Genomic DNA, 17,785 nt, shown 5'->3' on the forward strand with positions numbered 1-17,785 from the left:
TCCTTGACCTGCAGACTGATGTAAAAAGATTCCCCACTCATTTGGAACTGAAAATATTTTCCTAGGCTGCATGAAGAGCTCAGGGTTTTCCAGCTTTGACCATGGCAGGGGCTGAGCTCCAGTTTCAGTGGAGACCTACCTACAGTCAGGACACGAGGATGACCCAAAACTGATTTCTTAATTTCAGTTTCTCCACTGTACCTGCCAAATCCTGGTCCAAAAGGGCCCCTGCTCCTCAGCATTTTGTGCCAGGCCACAACAGGAATGTCCCAAGGAGGCCAAACACAACTGAAGTCAGAGGAGCACATTGACACTTCAGAATAGAAATTCCCATCTCCTCTGCTCTTTCATTGGGAAGGATGGAAAATCCCAGCCCTGCCTCTTTTTATTAGTTTTCATACAGGTCTTTTTCCTGCCAAAGTACTGTAAATTTGTCTCAGTTCAAGATTTTGTATTTTCTATAAAGCCTGAAGCTTTCTTGGGTAGTGCTGTCAACAGCTCATAATCCTCCTACCCCAGTATCCTTCCCCATGTAACACAGGGACAGATTTCCATTAGAACTACACCAACAAATAAACCCCAACTCCAAAAAACCAAGAGCTGAAGAAAGCTACTGAAAACAGTTTGTTTTATTTCCAGGATCAAATATTACAATAGGACATTTACATATATTTATAAAAAATGCAGCAGTTGTGTATATAGATCAGAGGTTTCCTTGAGTTTGGTCCCTCCCAGCACAGTGAGCTGAAAACTTCCAAATGAATTCTCTCCCTCCTCCCATGTGAAGTTGCCATTTTTGAAGAAAGTGACCATTGTGAAAAGCTGTCCCTTAGAAACTGGATGTTCCCCAGTTCCAGGAAACAGCCTCATTTTAAAAATCATCTGTCTTAGAGCATGGTGTCTCTGAGCTGAATTTTACCCAGATGTTCTTCATATAAATGTGGTCTATAAAATAGCACCTCATCCCCTGCTCCACAGGTTCAGTTCTACCCCTTCAATCCGGGCACCCTTTCCCCAGCAGTTACAAAGTGACTTTGCACTGCAGAGGCTCCCAGCGATCAGACAGGACCAAATCCCGAATTTCTCTCCTCACTCCCAAGGTGCCCATGGACCCCAGTGGATAACCCAAGGCAGGGGGAGGCAGTGCTGGGAGGTGCAGCAGTCTCTGCCTGAATCCCTGGGTGTGTAAATACATATGGCTCTGTTGGTTGGGAGTGCACAGACACGGACAAGAGGAGCAGGAATAAAAACCATCACAGAAAGGGCAACCATTAACCTCACCAGCTCCAGCCCCACACAGGCCTGGGGTACTTCCAACAGCACAGGGCTCAGCAGCAGTTTGTTTTGTCTTTGAAACAGGAGCTGTTCTGTTTACAGAAAACCACTTGTGAAAATAAATAACTAGAAAGGGTGAGGGAGAGCAGAGGCTGGAATTGAGCCTATGGGAACAGCCAGGCAAGGCACAGCCAGTCCTTTAAGGACAGTGCCTTTGCACTTCACCCACCTAAAGCACATCTCTGCCACCCCTCCTCCTCTTGGAACACCAGAATAACTGTTTTATCAACTTCACTAAACAGGGATTAAACCAGAACAAAGTAGTGACATTTAACACAAACAAAAAAGGAATAAAAATGAAGTGATGAGGCCCTGAAATGACACAGATCTTCCTACTGACATGGACATTCCTACACAGGTCCCTATGTTCATAGTTCATTTTTATGTGGTTTACCAAAAAACCCACCAAGCATCTCTGCATTGTTTGCTACCTGACAAAAGCCCAAATGCTGCCCTGTCCCCAAAAGAAAACTGGTTTTTAATTTAGCCCTTGTTCCTTGAGTCCCAGTGAAGCAGCTCAGTGCTCTGACAGGAACAGGAATTTGAGACCCTTCAGCAGAGAGGCTGAGTTACTAAAACCTGCAGCAAACAGATCCTGCCAAGGTACAAACCACAGCAGCAGGGCAAGCTGAGTGTACAAATCAGCTCTGAAGGACGTGGAGCCAGTGAAACACAAGCTGGACAAAGGAGAGGTGTCACCTCCCCCTAACAGTGAGGAGAAGGTCAGGGAGCTTTGGGAAGAGCTGATGGAAAATTCCTGTTTAGATCCACTTGGGAATAATGGTACACTTGGATGCCTTTTACAGACAACTGCATTTTACAAGGCTACCTGTAGATCCTGGACATTGCTCTAACAGCAGTGGTGTTAACTGAACTGATCCACCAGGAAAAGCAATGCACTGCAGTCCCTGAACGTCAGCAATCATAAAAACCACAGACCTTAGTTCAGAGCCTAAAGAAAATAACACAAGTATGGCCAGGAATGTTTGGCCCAGCCTCTACCTGCCCTTTTTAGGTCAGTGGGGAATGCTGTGAGGTTGAGGCTGGCCAATCAGCTTGACTGAAGAGCATCAGAAAGATCCCAAATCCTTCTGGGGGCCTCTGAAGTGGGAAGTAAATGTGTCAGCTGCACCTGGCAGGGAGAGCCAGAGCTTGTTTCACCTTCTGTTCCAGGAGCCTGGCTGTCACTGGGACTACTGGACATCCCATCCCAAAACAAAGCTGTGTTAGATGAAGGGCACAGGCAAAAAGGGAACATCTCCACCAGCAGCAAGGAGCTCCAGCTTCAAACACAACAGCCCTGACCAGTTCTCCACTCAGAAAAAGCTGCACTGCCCCCATGCTGCTCCTTCAGCCCCACATGCAAATCCTGACCAAGTGACACCCCCAGGAAGCCACAAACCACAGCTTTTGAAGGATTGGTTTCCTTTTTTGTCCTTCACGGCTCAACATCCTATTTCCCAATCAAATTTAACACATTTTTTCCACCAAAGGCAATTTAACTTCAGATTTCACATCTAGAAATGACTGTTTAAAGGCTCTTCAAACATTGCCCAACCCAGCACCTTCACTGCCACGAGCTGTCCCAGGCAGGACTTGATTTGTGTTTTCAACCACGTTCCTCAGGCCAGCAAAACCCATTCCTCCAAGGGGATGAGGAGCTGAAGAGGTTCTATCCTGGCTGGTGCAGATTCTCACCAGCTTCCAGCCCCCACAGCACAGCTGTGTGTGGCACTGGCCTTGTTTGGGTTGGGAAGCAGAGAGAGAGGAATGAACAGAGAAGAGCCACGTGCAGGGATACATATTCCTTAACAAGTTTTTTCTCTGTTTCTTACTCTCAAAGCAAAACAAAAGAAAAATGATAGGAAAAAAACCACACTGTGACACAGAAACAAAAAAACCCAACCCAGGATCAGAGTTTCCTGGAACAGAACCAACTCCTAGAAACCATAAGAAAATGCCATTTTCAGTATAAATATTCAACTTCCCTATCTTCTTTCCCTTGTTTGAGCAATTCCTGGTGTCAACAAAGCTCAGCCCAGCCCCACAGACAGGAGCAGGCCCAGGAAGGAAGGTGTCAATAAACCACACCTGGGATTTATTATTCCAACCAGACAGCTGTTGCTGCTCCAGGAGGTTTTAGGTCTACATGGAAATGCAGGTTAGGGATCTGGAAATCCAGGAACTAAAGGATCCTTCAGTCTGGAGGTGCCTCTGCTGCTTCACAGCCCAAACCAAGACCCACCCTCACTTCCCCACCTGGGGGTCTTTACAAACCAAAGATGACATCTGGTGTCACATCAACCACTGAGCAGGAAACTGAGATGAGACTCTGCCTTCCTGGCACTCCATCCTGCAGCAGGAAGGGAAATCAATTTATACAATTGCATGATTACATGTCAAACCTCATTTAAGAGCAGGAGACAGCTGTGAGCTGAAGTTTTCATGGGGAATGCCAGACATTTTCTGTGATTTCTTGCATTTAAAGGTTCCAAAGTACAGATGCTAGCAGGAAATCAAAGGCAGAATGTCTTGAAAATTGGAATATGTAAATTTCTGACAACCAAATCATCTGAGAGTGGCAGAAAAAGTCAGCAGTTATGCCAGGTCCCATGTGCCTTTCTCCTCAGTGATTGAAGACCACGTTAAACTGAGTTTTTAGCTGTAAATACACAAATCCACCACACTGTGCTGAGGGCTGTGCCACTTAACTCCTGTCCCACTGGAACATCTGCTGAAACACCAACTGACCAAGAGCTCCATGTCTAGAGAAGACACTGGAGGAAAACCAGAGCACTGACTTGTGGTGCCAGCCTCCAGAGCTGAAAGGAAAGCCTGAACCAAGGAGCAGCTTTCCATGCAGCCCTCCAAATTTAGAGGTAAGTGACAGTAGATGAACACAGAACAAAAATCATCCCAGGGAATTCAAGCCACCAGGCTGTTTTATGAAGCATTAATTGATGCTCAATGCTGTCAGTGCTGTAAAACCACTCCTATTAAAACCAACTACCAGGAAAAAAGCCAGCTGTCAGTCAGTCTCTGTGACAGGGGTTTTCAGAGAATCCAAAACCTTTACAGTACCCTTGCCATTTGCAAAATCCTGAGAGCAAGTAAGGAGACACTTTTGAGGATGCTGGGAATGGAACATGGATAACCCCCCCAGTCCCACAAAGGAGTTGGTTCTGCTCCAGCACTGGGCTCACAGCTTTCCCTCTGGGCCAAGCAGGCAATCCCATATGGAACACAGTTGGACTTCTGGGGGGCTGGCTGGTTTTTTTACTGTGTCCAATTTAAAGCAGGAGGTAAACATGCAGGCAATCTAGAAACCTTTGAATTAGGTGGGGCAGAATATTTTACCACAGCTCAACCCAACTCCTTTCCAAAACCAGAGTGTTGGGTAAGAGAAGACTGGAAGGTTAATGGAGACCTTTTGTGTAGGGAATCCAAACAAAGGAAAGACTGCCCTGAAGGTTATGCTTTCTCCTTACAGAGAGATGCCTCTGTGCTTCATCACACTCCTTTCAAAAATAAATTAAACAAAACAGATTTAGGAATAGCAGCGAGAAGGGTTTGTGTATTATGGGCACTCCAAACTCCAGCATGCTGGATACACAGATCACTGTTTTACTTTATTCCAGGAAAGCAGAGGAAAGATATTCTTCCCAATGCTCTCTGCAGCTGAGGAAGAAAATAAAACTGAGCACTCTCATTTGGTCACTAGAGTGGGAGAAGGGAGGGAGAGAGAGAGAGAGGAGGGGGAGAAGGAAGGCCCAGCCAGCTGCCTGATTCCAGCACTGCAATCCCATGACCCTTAACTGCATATTTAACAACGCTTGTCCCAGGCAAAGAGGAGAGGGAGGAAGGCTGGGAGAGCTCAGGCCACAGTGCTAATTCCTTTCCTGCACAAAGACAGTCTCTTGAGGACACAGGCCTGCCTCCTGTAACGTGATCTCATAGTCCAGGTGGGAGAGTTTCCTCCGAGGGAAGTTGGTGAGCAGTTCAAAGCGTTCGTTGGGGTATCCTTTGGACTGGACGTGTTTCACAAGAGCCTGGGGAGAAAGGAAGGCAAACCAGTGTCACAGAATTCAGAATGTAAAAAAATCATGGGGAGAAAGGAAGGCAAACCAGTGTCACAGAATTCAGAATGTAAAAAACTCCTTTTTTCCTTTTAAAAGGAAGTTTGTAATCACAAAGAAAATTTTAGAATTTGGAATTTTTGCATAGAGTACAGACCCTCTGAAACATTTAATTTGGCCCACACATGGTATGATTAATCACAAAAACTAATTACCAGTGATCCCTTACCTGATTCTTTACTCACAAAGTAAACTATACATAAAACTATAGATAATAGTGCATTAATGCAAGAAAGCTGAACTCCACACCACACATTCAAACCACAGCAAAACAGAAACTGAAAAAAAGCCTTAACCCAAAATAGAAGCCCTCTCATTTGTTTATCAGATATTGCCCTCACCCTAAAGCTAAAAGCCACCAAAGAAGCATTTTGGTGAGGTAGCACTGACCAAAATAAATGCAGAAATTTTATAAATTATTTTTTTCTTGCCTTCAAGAAGCAGGAAATTTTGGGGTTGTTTGATTTCAGATTTGTAAAAGACCTTTTCAATTCACTGGGTTCTCTGCCTACAGAAGCAAATGGGTCAGGATACAGAACATTGGGATGAGGGGCTCACATCCCAAGAAACAGGAAACACAGCATCTAAAGCACAGACAGAGAGGGGTAGAGAAGTGGGGACTGGCAGAAGAGAAGAGGATAGAGCAACAGAGCAACATGGGGGCAGGAGAAGTTGTAGCTTTTATAAGAGAGGAGGAGAAGTTAATTTGTAAGGAATAAAACAAAATGGGGAAAAATCAGGGGGTCCCATCAATATTGCTCCCATTGCTTTGGGGTAAATCACAGCACTCTTCTGGCACAGCTGCACAGAGAAGCTGTGGCTTCTTTGGAATGTCCAAGGCCAGGCTGGACAGGGCTTGGAGCAACCTGGGCTAGTGGAAGTGTCACTGCCATGGCAGGGGTGGAATGGGATGGGCTTTAAGGCCACTTTCATCCTGAGCCACCCTGTGTGATGGAGGGGACTGAGGCACCCAACCTCCAGCCAAACTCAGCTTGAGAGGGCTCTGGACAAGCTCAGCTACAGCCCTGCCTTGAGCAGATGCAGCTGATCTCCAGCTGTTCAGCCTGGGCTTTTCCAGGGTTTGGTGGGTGCAGAACAGCCAGGCAAGCACCAGCATGGAAGTTCCTTCCAAATTCATCAAAACCCACATCCCTCTGGCATGAGGAGACTGCTGCCCCAACCTCCTCCTTTACCTGGACTGGTCTCCAAAGGCTTTGCAAATTCCTTTTGTTTCTGATAAGGAATGCAAAGAATGGGAAGATTTTCTTTTCAGGCAACAAAGATGATCAAAAATCCTTTACAAACCACTGAATTTAAATATTCAGGCAGGTTTCCTGCCCACATCCCTCCTGTCCCTTCACAGGTCAGTCTTTCCTGCACACCTGAAACACTTGGCAAACCAGAGGCATTCAGGATGTGGAGGAAGGGCTGAGCTGCTGAACAAAGTCAACTTAATTTGCACACAATGAGCAACTGCTTCTATAAAAAGGCAGTGAGGAAGGCAGTGAGGCAGTGTTGCCTTTTTTTTTCCTTGAGGGGAAGAAAGGAGTATCATGGTAATATTGGAAGCATAAGCACCTCTTGGAAATAATGTGTGTAAAGAAGCCAGTGCTCCATCAGTAACAACACAATGATTAAAAATAAAACATTTTTAATACCAGTCTTGGGGAGTATCATCAGTTAAAACTCCTGAAGTGCAATTATCTCCTTAAGCAATTTATTTTGCTACTCCTGGTCAGCTTTAAAATGGAAGCAACTAAAGGCTGAAAAAAAATCAGTATGGAAATGATGCTCACAAAGAAACACCTGAGACTCAATCTGGATCTGACTGAAAGGTTCCAGAAGATCACATGAGATGAGCACAAATGCTGCTTGTTCAGCTCTGCAACCAAAGATGTCTTTACCCACAAACCTTGACTCAGCTGAATTCCTCTGCTGACTCTAGAGCAGAAGGAAAATCATATGCTGAGATAAATTTCCTTTAAGTTCCACAGTCCATAAAAGGAGCCAAACCAAAAGCCAGGATTATCAGAGATATTTCAGTATTACACTTTTGTACTGCCTAAATGAATTGCTTAAGTATTCAGAAGTGCTACATGTTTAATATTACATGCAAATTTACTTCACAAGCTGCATTCAAAAAGCAGTGAAGCTTTTTTTTCCTTTTCAAGCAGGAGAGTCAAGGATGAGAACATGAGCTGAGGACACATTCCTAGAGCTGCTGGCTAGGTAACAGCCCTGTTTTCTGTAAGAGGCAGGATACTTTTCTCCCAAAATCCTTCTCATGAGGTGTGCTTTTGCCTTCCCTGTGACTCCAGCTGTTAGATTGATTACATTTAAATTAGCTCAACTGTCCACTGTGTCCTGAAAACTCATGGCAAACAGGAGCACAGTAATCTCTTTACACTCTGCTCCCAGGTAAGCACCTGCAAGATTTTGATGGAAATGCCATTCACATGGACTTCCCCAAGGTAAGGAGCCCAAAGCACAGCTGAGATGCACACCTGAGGCACAGTAATTTAATAATACTATAATAAATTTATTTTGGGAGAACTTTCTCCAAAGTCTGCTCCAACACCCACGTCCAGAAGGGAGGGTGGAAGTGTGACGGGAGAGAGGGAGAATGAGAATTAAGAGTTCTGCCTTTGATTTTACCATGGGAGCCAACTACTTTTAGAAACAAAGCCCCAGAAATGAGAAAGCTGAGAGGATTTTATGGTAATTAACAATTAATGCAAAAGCCATTTAGAGTCATTTTATAATGGAAATGAGCAGTGTGGGGATTGAGGAAGACACTGGAGTGCACAAAACCCAAGCTGCAGTGGAGACACAGAGCCAGTAGCTCTCAGAGAGGGATGACATGGGACACAGGGCAAGCACTCCCTGGATACACCTCTCCCACTGGATCCAATTTCAACAGTGTCACCCCAGGCACAGAAATTCTCCAGTTTCACCTTTCTTCTACTCAGACAAATATTCCCATTAACTCCACTCACCAGAAGTTTAGCTTGTTCAGGCAGTGAAACTTGTTCCCTCTTTCCATCTGGATACCTCAGCATCAGCTGTGCCTTTGGTCCTACACAAAGGAAGTTACCACAAGTTAACACCAGGACAGCTGAGCTGAGCTCCTGTGTAGATTTGAGGTGGGACAGCAGCTCAGCAGGGTGAGGGACTGGAGACAAACACAAGGTTCAGACTGTGGAGATAAATCTCAAAATACAACCATCAGGCTCAGGACTCTTCCAGAGCAGCAGTGACTGAGCCCAGCACGGGTGACCAGAGCACAGAGCACATGTGTTACACCAGAGAGGACTTCACTCCTGGGCAAGACATGAGCTCAGGCACCCAGAGGGCTCTGCAGGCTGGGGCACTGCTGTTCCCAAGCGGTGCTGCTGCTGAATCACTCACATGTCTGCTGGCAAGGAGGCAGGGATTTTTAAAAGAAGGGATGAAACCAGGCTTGGCAGCCTATGAACAGTTTCAGGAAAAAGAGCCACAACAAAAGCCGTAAGAAATGGGCACTCACCATTGACGTCCAGGCCCCGGAACGCGCTCTCAGCCTTGTCAGGTGACTCCTCTGCCTCCACGCAGGGCACAACTCTGTGGTTTGATGCTGTCCCAGGCTCAGTCCTTGCAGAGGGCTCAGGCTGAGGCCTCCGGCTCTCCTCTTTTTTGTACCCCAAGTCCTTGTGTGGAGATTTCCTCAGCTTGGCTGGGATCTCTGACTCCTCCTCCTCCTCAGATCCACAAACAGAAATGAACTCTTCGCTTCCAGAAAAAAGCTCCGACTCCGACTCCTCGTCCGACCGGCTCTCCTGCTTGGCCTGGGAGGAATCAAAATGTGTCTCCTGCAGAGAGGCTCTGATGGCAGCTTCCAGCTGGCTGTCCTCACTGGCATCGATGAGACTCTCCTGTGGGATGCAGACAACACAAACATCACAACTGCCTTCAAAGATCCACTGAAAACAAAAAGGACATCAGTGTTCCAGAAGGGAAGCTACTAAACCTGTCAGGAAGGCACAGCAGGGAAAGCCAAGCATGCTGTAATTACTTAATGGCTTCTCCCTGGAGTTCTGCACAGAGTAATCAATATTCCTTTCACACTCTGACTGCTAAATCCAATCCAAGTGCCAAAAGCACAAGCAGTGACCCCAGAAGGCATTTCCTGGCATGCTGTATTTCTGTATGCCCTGCACTAACTCCTGGAGTCTGCTGGGAAATCAGGAGAGCCTGATAAGCACAGGTGTCTTGGGTTGCAATGCAGGATGTGACCAGGGGTGTGTATTCTATCACCATCTGCTGAAACCAGCTGGGGCAGTGTTCTTTATCTTTTCCACACCCCATCCTTCCTCCAGGGAGATCTCTCCTGTTAATGGCCATTGAGTCCCACTGCAGGACTGATAAAATTACATCATTCCATTTGGAGATAATCCAGCCAGGGGAGGAGCCAAGCATTTCTACCTAGATAAAATCTGAGATTTGGAACATCAGAGCAGCCTTTTCCACTGGATTCCAGAGGAAAACCAGACCTTTTCACATCATCAATAGATCTTTGGAAGAAAACTGCACCTTCTACAGGAGCACTCCTTCATCTGAATCACATGTGTCACTGCAGGAGGATGCAGCCACCATTTAATGGGATGGGGTGTCAGGTTGTGTTCTGACTCTGTCAGGGTTCTGTTGTTTTGTAGTACTGTATTTCTATTTTAATTTCTCTAGTAAAGAACTGTTATTCCTATTCCCATATCTTTGCCGGAGAGCCCCTTAATTCCACAATTATAATAATTTGGAGGGAGGGGGTTTACATTCTCCATTTTTCAGCAGACACCTGTCTTTCAAACCAAGACAGCAGGGCAGTGTTCCTGAGGAGCCTCCCACTTACTGAGCGGGCGCATTTCTGGGGAGGGCTGCTGGAGTGGCCGTCCAGCTGGCCGTGCTCGCTCAGGAACCCGGTCACTTGGTCCAAGAAAGAAGTCACATCTAACTGGTGCCACTCCACGAGCTTCTGGCCTAGGGAACAAACAGTGGAATCAAACAAAATTTCAGCAAAATGCTGTGGTTGAGTGGTCAAACACACCAACTCACTGCTGCAAGAGTTCCTGCTGGAGGAACTGCAGCTTCCCACAGACTACCACCTGATAATTATGGAGCTTCCTCCTTGCACTCCCTTGAAAAGGGACAGACATGGATACAGACACAGTTTATTTCCATTCTTTTCTTTTTTATCTATGGGAACGTGAGCACAGAATGGTGAACTGGGCCTTGAAATGAAGGAATTCCAAACCACTGAGTTTATGAAGAAGCATTTCTCCATTCTGGCCAAATTCATTCTAACCCTTGGCAAACAGCATTTGTTCCTAGAAGTGCTAAGAAGAGTATTCTAACTTCAGCTGCAACATTAAAAAAATGTATGTATTTTGGGTGGTTTAAGTCAGCTACAAAAAAGTCTCAGCTCTGATCACAGACACTGTCACTCCAGTTATTAGAAACAGGAGCCCAGATCAGCATTATATAACCAGACAGCTGCATTATATGATGATAAAAGAAGCTGCTGGATACAAAAGAAAAAGCAACAACTTTGAAAGAGCTGGAGGGAGAGGGAGAAGTTTGATTGTTTGGGTAAAAGACAAGCAAAACAAAACAAAAACTTGAAGCCAAAATTAAGATTCAATTTAAAGTCATTGCTGAGCCTCACAAAGCTGTGTGGGAGGAGCAGAAAGCAGATTCATGCAGCACTTACAAATATTGTAGTTATTCATCACATGATTTCAAGAAGCTTTTGAAAGACTTAAAAAAAAGAATTCAGAATTTTTCCACCAGATGGAACTATTTTCACTTTCTAAGCAAAATACTCACTAAGCTTCAAATACACAAAATTTCTGCAAGTTTTGGGAGTTTTATTCCCTTAGTTCCTCTGGGAACACGCTGAGTCAGTCCTTCAGGTCTTGAAGAGATTCTTCAGCCAAATGTAACACAAACTGCAGAGGGAGGTGTTCCAGCCTACAATGGGATAACTGCAGGTAAAGCAGCTGCCACTTGTCTTACCTGTCCTGGGATCCAGGATGGAGACATAAGGGAAGTCTGCTAGTTTGTAGAACTGGATGTACCGCTGTCCTTCCTCACTGTCATGGTACACCTACAAAACCAGGCAGATTAGTGGCTGGAGAGGGAACACAAACAAACTGCATCTTGAAAATGCACTGAGTTTTTCTCTCCCCTACAGCTCTCAGTAACTCTGACAAGCTGTAATTAAACCTCTAGCTCTCCATGTATTAGAAGCTATGTGGTAACATCTTGATTGTACAAGTGAAAGGCAGTTTATGCCTTTATGCATATCCATGAATTACATCTCCATCCTAAACTACATACACACCATGAAATAAATATTTCCTTCAGGTCTGCCAAGAGAATTCCATCTTTTCCAAAGAAATTATTTTTTTTCCCACTGCCCCATCTACCAAGGCACCAAGTTACCCACACATCCATCCCCAGACAACTTCTGACCTGCCAAAAAATGAAGTGGTCCCTGATGATGTTCTTCACAGCCTCGTTGCTCCAGACGTCACGGTTGAGGCACTGGCAGGCAAAATCTTGCACGTTCTGAATGTTTATCATGAGCCACTTGTTCTGCATCTGACCACACTCCTTGGCCTGCAAGCAGAAGGAAAAGCTTGGTTAGATCAGGCTGAAGGGCCAGACAGCACCGATGCCAACAATGATCAGAGATGGCTCCTACCACTGCCAGACCTTCCACCAAACCCTCTCACAGTGAGGAGGATGGACAGAGCTGGTGAAAAGGCACCCACAAAACAGAAGGCAGGGTGAAGGATCTGCTTTAAATGAGCCTGGTTGAATTACAGAATCACATCGATGAACAGAGCTGCTGGATTTCAACAAGCCAAGCACAGGGTGGGAAAAGCAACTCGGACCGGGGACACACACGGCGGTGCTGAATAAAGGATTTATTCAGGGAAAAGTGTAGTCAGTCCCACTGTTCTGACAACAAAGACCTGCTCAATCTAAAGATAAACCCGTGGTAACCACCTAGTGAAGTAGGCTGCATAATTGACAGAGGACTTGCACTGATTCAACAGAACCCCTTCTCTGCGTCTTTTCTTTTTCTCTCCAAGTTCTGAGTTACTCTGTGACTGTCCAGCTGCCGAATTAGGCATCCTTTTCTGATGCTGCATATCCAGACTGCAAGTGGGGAGGGAGGCAGGAAGGTGCAGGAAGAAATCTTACTGGTTTGAGTCACAAAGCTGGCACTGTCTGATTGCTTGGTTGCAAGTTAATGGTAGGAGTTTGATCAAGAATTAATTCTGATCGCTGAACTGCCATACCTGTTGAAAAAAAGAGGGCTGGATCAACAGCAGGAATGCTCTTACCACCTGGAAAGACTGGAGCTGGCAAAGGAACTCTCTTTGCTTTAAAAAAAAAAATGTTTAAAAGTTATGCTCACCATCCTGCTGGTAATCTACTGTTAAGGAATTCAAAGGACAAAAAATTCAGGGGAATCAGGATGTCATGCAAGATTTTGCTGTTTGGGCACTATTTTGTTCCCCAAACCAAAGTTTTTACTTTTGAAATGAATTTTAGCCAGTGCAGTTTGGAACAGTGCCTGTCCAGTGTGTGACAGACCAGTGAACTCACCACACTTAGCTTCACCAAGGCAAGAATCTCAGCCTACAAAGTCAGCCTGGGTGGCCAAGTGCCCTGCAGAGGCAGCTTTGGTATTATAAAAAGGAAAAAAAATGAAGGTAAAAGCATGGAACAGGCCCACAAGGGGCCTCACACTAACTACTTACCACTAATTTACAGTGCCAGAATCCAGGTGAGAAAAGTGGGGAAGGTGACACCTAAGTGACTGGCAAGGGTCTTAAATATAATTGTCATGCTTTTATTTAAAGGACTTGTTTTGAGCTAACTGTGCATTTTGAGAATTAATTCTAAGAAATCAGTTTGAGATGAGGCTAGAGGTACTGCCCAAATTTAAAGGGAACAAGAATCCTTAGGTTATTTAAGTCAATTGGATTGCCTCAGTCCTGTATTCTCATGTAATCTGTTAAAAGAACAATCCCAAAAATGTGTAATTAGAAAGCTGGAAAGTGCATCTCACTCTTCTGCCCTCACTCTGTAGATCTTCTAACATTAATGAAAACCTCTAGTTCTACCTCTCTTCTGTCCAGCTGAGGGCCTTGGAAGGATGCAAGCAGGAAATTCCACAGAGAAAATTTGCAAAACTGAGTTTTCAGCTGCAGAACAGGCAGAGCTTTTGAAACTACTTTTAACTTCCTTCTAAAAGCAAGCTTTTAAAAGGAAACTGCTGCTATCTCATACACACAGCTCTTACACAGCTCCAGGGGTTCTTCTGATGGGGTGGAAGGACAAGAGTGTGAGGAGAAGAAACACTGTGGATTTGGAGATTATATTATATCAGGGTCATTTTGGTAAGTGACAAGGCAACTAGGGAAGGCTCAAGAGTGGTTTGTGTATCCCAAAAGCTGGGATCTGATGGATTTAGACCCTCTGTTTCCAACACCAAGTTTCCCCCCCCTCATTCCCCTCCTCTTTTGAGGTATAAAGGCCAGTGCCAGCACTTACAGAGCCCACAGACAGGGCAGTACAGGACAGACACTTGGAGAGCACAGCCAGTGGAGCCCTGATGCAAAAACCAACCCAAACCAATCCAATCTGTCCTAAGTGTGCCTTTACCCTTTCTGCCCAGTCACATATTTCATCATCACAACTTAGGGCAGCAAACCAGCAGTCAGTGAGACAGTCTGTGAGACAACTCCTGGTTCGTGCTCAGTGCTGCATCTCCCTGTGTAACTCTGGCTCTTGCACTACTAAAAATAAGTTTTCCTCTCATTTGACTCCTCTGAACATGTATGGATCAAAAATGTTGGGGTGGTTCCTGCTGGCTCAGTTTTGTTGAAATGCAATCCTTTCAAGGCAGCAGAGAGAAGGAAGTGGAGCCAGCACCTTGTGACTCTCTGGACATGTGTGTGACTCAGTGTGGAAGATAACAGCTGACAGAGAGTCAGAGCAGGACATTATCAAACAAGAAATCTCCTGTTTGGGCCACACTGCTTCCTACCTGGGGCAGAGCAGGGATCCTTTCAGCACCCAGCCACTCCTGAGCCACAGCTGTACCTGCAGCTTGCTGACCCAAACCAGGCTACAAGCACTTTATGCACAGGTAATTGCTCCATTTGAATTCACTGACCAGATCAGCTTCCAAATTATTGCTGCTTTTTAAGTAGAAACAAAACCCCCTCAGTCTCAGCTGTAAAGCAAGGAGCAGCTCAAAAAGGTTATTGTTAAATGGGGGAAAAATAATCATATAGACAGACTTGAAACACTGCAATGTGACATTGTCACTTCACTGAAACCCTACTGAGTATTAAGCACAGAACTGCACATACCACAACCATCTCTGCCCACAACAAGAAGTGCAAACTAAGTCAATTTGCTGTGTTCCCACCAAATTCAATCATCTCGCACATCACAGACACGCAGAGAGAACACCTGCTATTCTTGAAAGCAGCCTGAGATGAGAACAAAACCACACTGTTCTCTATCAGACATGTTTGGTGTGCAATTTATTTATTCTACTTGAGTAACTTATTCCTAACAGATTCCACATTAATGGGAGAACTCTAGTTTAGTCAGTTATACACTGAACTTTGTAAGTACAGTGATCATAGGCTATTCTGCATGTGAGGCACAATGCTTTTTAATATGCAGCAGGTAAAAAACCCCCAAACAATGTCATTTCTGCCATGAGGTTAACCACATCTATTCCTATTTTAACTGAGTTAAAATGAAACAGCAACTTTTTGGACCTTACTGGTAACAAAGCTTCTTTGTAACTGAAGAAAAGTGTGGCTTCTTGGGAAAAACTAAGATAATTACATGTACTTACTATCAAAAACCAACCTTAAAGTACCCAAAGAGCAGCAGATAAGATACATAAGACCAGATGTCACCACTGCTGCCAAGGAAGCTCTAAATTCTAAATGATTCTCTGATAAATGTACTCAATCCCAGCAGAGTGCTCCTGCACACCCCTCCAGAGGCTGGAACTTGCCACACACTAGCCTTGGAAAGAAAACCCCACTTAGATTGAAGCTTAACTGCAAGAGCATCACAATGACAGAATTTAGTCTTTGATACTCCAGAATGTGATGAGCATCTCTGATTTGTCATCTGGTTTGTATCATATGGCATTTATCTCAGCATGCAGAGAAGGGAGAAGCCAAGAGCAGCTTGCTAGAGATGAATTTTGAGAGATTGTGGTCACTGAGGTCTGACACTGTCCCAGGCTGAAGCAGTAGAGCAGTTTGCAGTCAGAAAAGATAAAATGCAAAGGGAAATGGTCACAGTGAGAAGGTGTGAAGGGTTATACTGCAATGAAGTTGAGGAGCATCACTGTGAAATGAAGGGATCCCACAGGACAAGGATCTGTGCAAGAACACACAAGGTGAGTGCCAGCACCAGAAGGTGTAGAGGACTTTAGAGCACAGCTACTGCACAGAACAGGGCAATGTGAGTATACACAAACCCCTTCCCCAGCCCACACCCATTTTTAAATTACCTTTCAAGACTGAATAAGGATGCAGAGACTTTAGGACAAACAAATCCATCCATCAGGTATTTCACTCTCTGACACTACTCTTGACAGTGACAGATGCCACAATCCACATTGCTGAAATCTTCACACATTTCCAGCAAGACCCAAGGAGAGACAAGCACCCACCTCAAACTCCACAGCAGAGCTGAGGCACTGCTCCTGCAGCAGCAGGGCTTGTTGTTATGTGAGTTCCCCTTTGGTGCCTTTAACCACACATCTGCTGCTTTCACCAACAGCTCTGGACCCCAGGCCCAGCAAGTACTGAGCTGGAAGAGCTCACACACATCTTTTAAAGTAGATCACAAGGCAGGGACACCTGAGCACCAACTGCTTCAGGCTGCTCCTCTGCTCCAAATTCCTTCCCAAGGTGGACACTGCTGCTCTCTGCCAGCAGCATTTCACAGCTGGAATTCTGTTAAGGAGGTTGTGGAGGGTACCCTCAGAACACAGGAATTAGGGACAAGGCAACTGATCCTCGGTGATTGGGAGGCATAAAAACAGAGATGAGGGTAATGGGATGAGAGCTGGAGACTCCATAAAGGCCCACAGTGTTTCACCAAAAGCTCTCTAGTGCTCTAGCACTTGTGCACAGCAGCAAGGCACATGTGAAAACAAGGTAAATTGTATTTCTGTTCAGTCAGTTGTGCAGACGTGTGCAGTCGCTTCTCCAACATTTGTATTGCACCATTTAATCATTATTTTGCATTGTCATGCAGTAAAAATAATGATCATCACCATCCTCAATCTCATCTATTCAAAGATCACCAGTAGTAACTGGAATTTCTCGAGAATATCTAGAAATTACAGACTCAACAATTAAAAATACCACTCTGCACGTTCTCTAACCATTGGTTAAGTCATTGATTCACATCATAACAATTTAGGAATAGATCCACATATGCCTACATGGTCAGGGAAGGTGACACCTGAGATTGTTTAAAGCTGACAGTGTCCTGTATCTCTGGGATACTTTCACCAAAAGTGAAAGACAACCACTGTGATTTTATACAAGAGCAACACCTCCACTGAGGATGAAGCTGTGGCTTGATGGCAAAGCTGCATTTAAATTCAAACTTTTATTCACTCAGGTATCAGAAGCCACTCAGCTGTGTTAACTCCACCTGAGCTTCTCAGCAGGGCTGTGCTGCAAACCACACTCACTGAGAGAGGTGAGTCCTCCCTCACCTATCCAAAGCAATCTAACTCCAGCTTTTCCTGTGTCCTCTACAGAGACAGCTCAAGGGATGCACTTTTCCCATCCTGAGCAGCCTCCCTTGCTCACTGAAGTATTTCACCACTTGTGATTTGCCACACTGAAACATAAAACAGCCTGGTCTGCATGGTCAGGAGTTGGACTCAATGATCTTCATGGGTCCATTCCAGGTGACACCATCATCACTCAAGTCCTTCAATACATCACCAACATTCCCACACCAAATATCACTGCCCAGTCTTGTGCAGCCAAGGATCCATCCTGACACCCTCCCCAGCGAGGATCTGCAGCCAAACACGAGCTCTCACCGTTTCAAAGCTGCCTTTGTGCATCAGGTCGATGGGAGGTCTGAAGAGATCTGCCAGTGTTGTCAGCTTCTTGTCCACTGCCCCTCCGTTCCGGAGCTCCTGCTCCTGCCGGACTGCACGGCCCCAAGAGGAAAGGGATTGCAATTAGACTAAACACACT

General features: G+C 45.2%; 1 protein-coding gene across 2 annotated transcripts in view; it reads right to left on the reverse strand.

The window, feature by feature from the left end:
- Positions 1-611: 611 nt before the first annotated feature.
- The window catches only part of UBXN7 (UBX domain protein 7), a 28,925-nt gene continuing 11,751 nt past the window's right edge, over positions 612-17,785 (reverse strand). For both annotated transcript variants that reach the window (XM_033069061.1, XM_033069060.1), the window contains exons 5-11: positions 17,626-17,738; positions 11,976-12,122; positions 11,517-11,607; positions 10,354-10,481; positions 8,998-9,382; positions 8,468-8,547; positions 612-5,384 (exon numbers count right to left, since the gene is read on the reverse strand). In XM_033069061.1, coding sequence (XP_032924952.1) covers positions 5,223-5,384; positions 8,468-8,547; positions 8,998-9,382; positions 10,354-10,481; positions 11,517-11,607; positions 11,976-12,122; positions 17,626-17,738 — 1,106 coding nt within the window. In that variant the 3' untranslated portion in view covers positions 612-5,222. The remainder of the gene's footprint in view (positions 5,385-8,467; positions 8,548-8,997; positions 9,383-10,353; positions 10,482-11,516; positions 11,608-11,975; positions 12,123-17,625; positions 17,739-17,785) is intronic.

The sequence above is a fragment of the Catharus ustulatus genome, chromosome 10, assembly GCF_009819885.2.
Source record: "Catharus ustulatus isolate bCatUst1 chromosome 10, bCatUst1.pri.v2, whole genome shotgun sequence".
Taxonomy (NCBI): domain Eukaryota; kingdom Metazoa; phylum Chordata; class Aves; order Passeriformes; family Turdidae; genus Catharus; species Catharus ustulatus.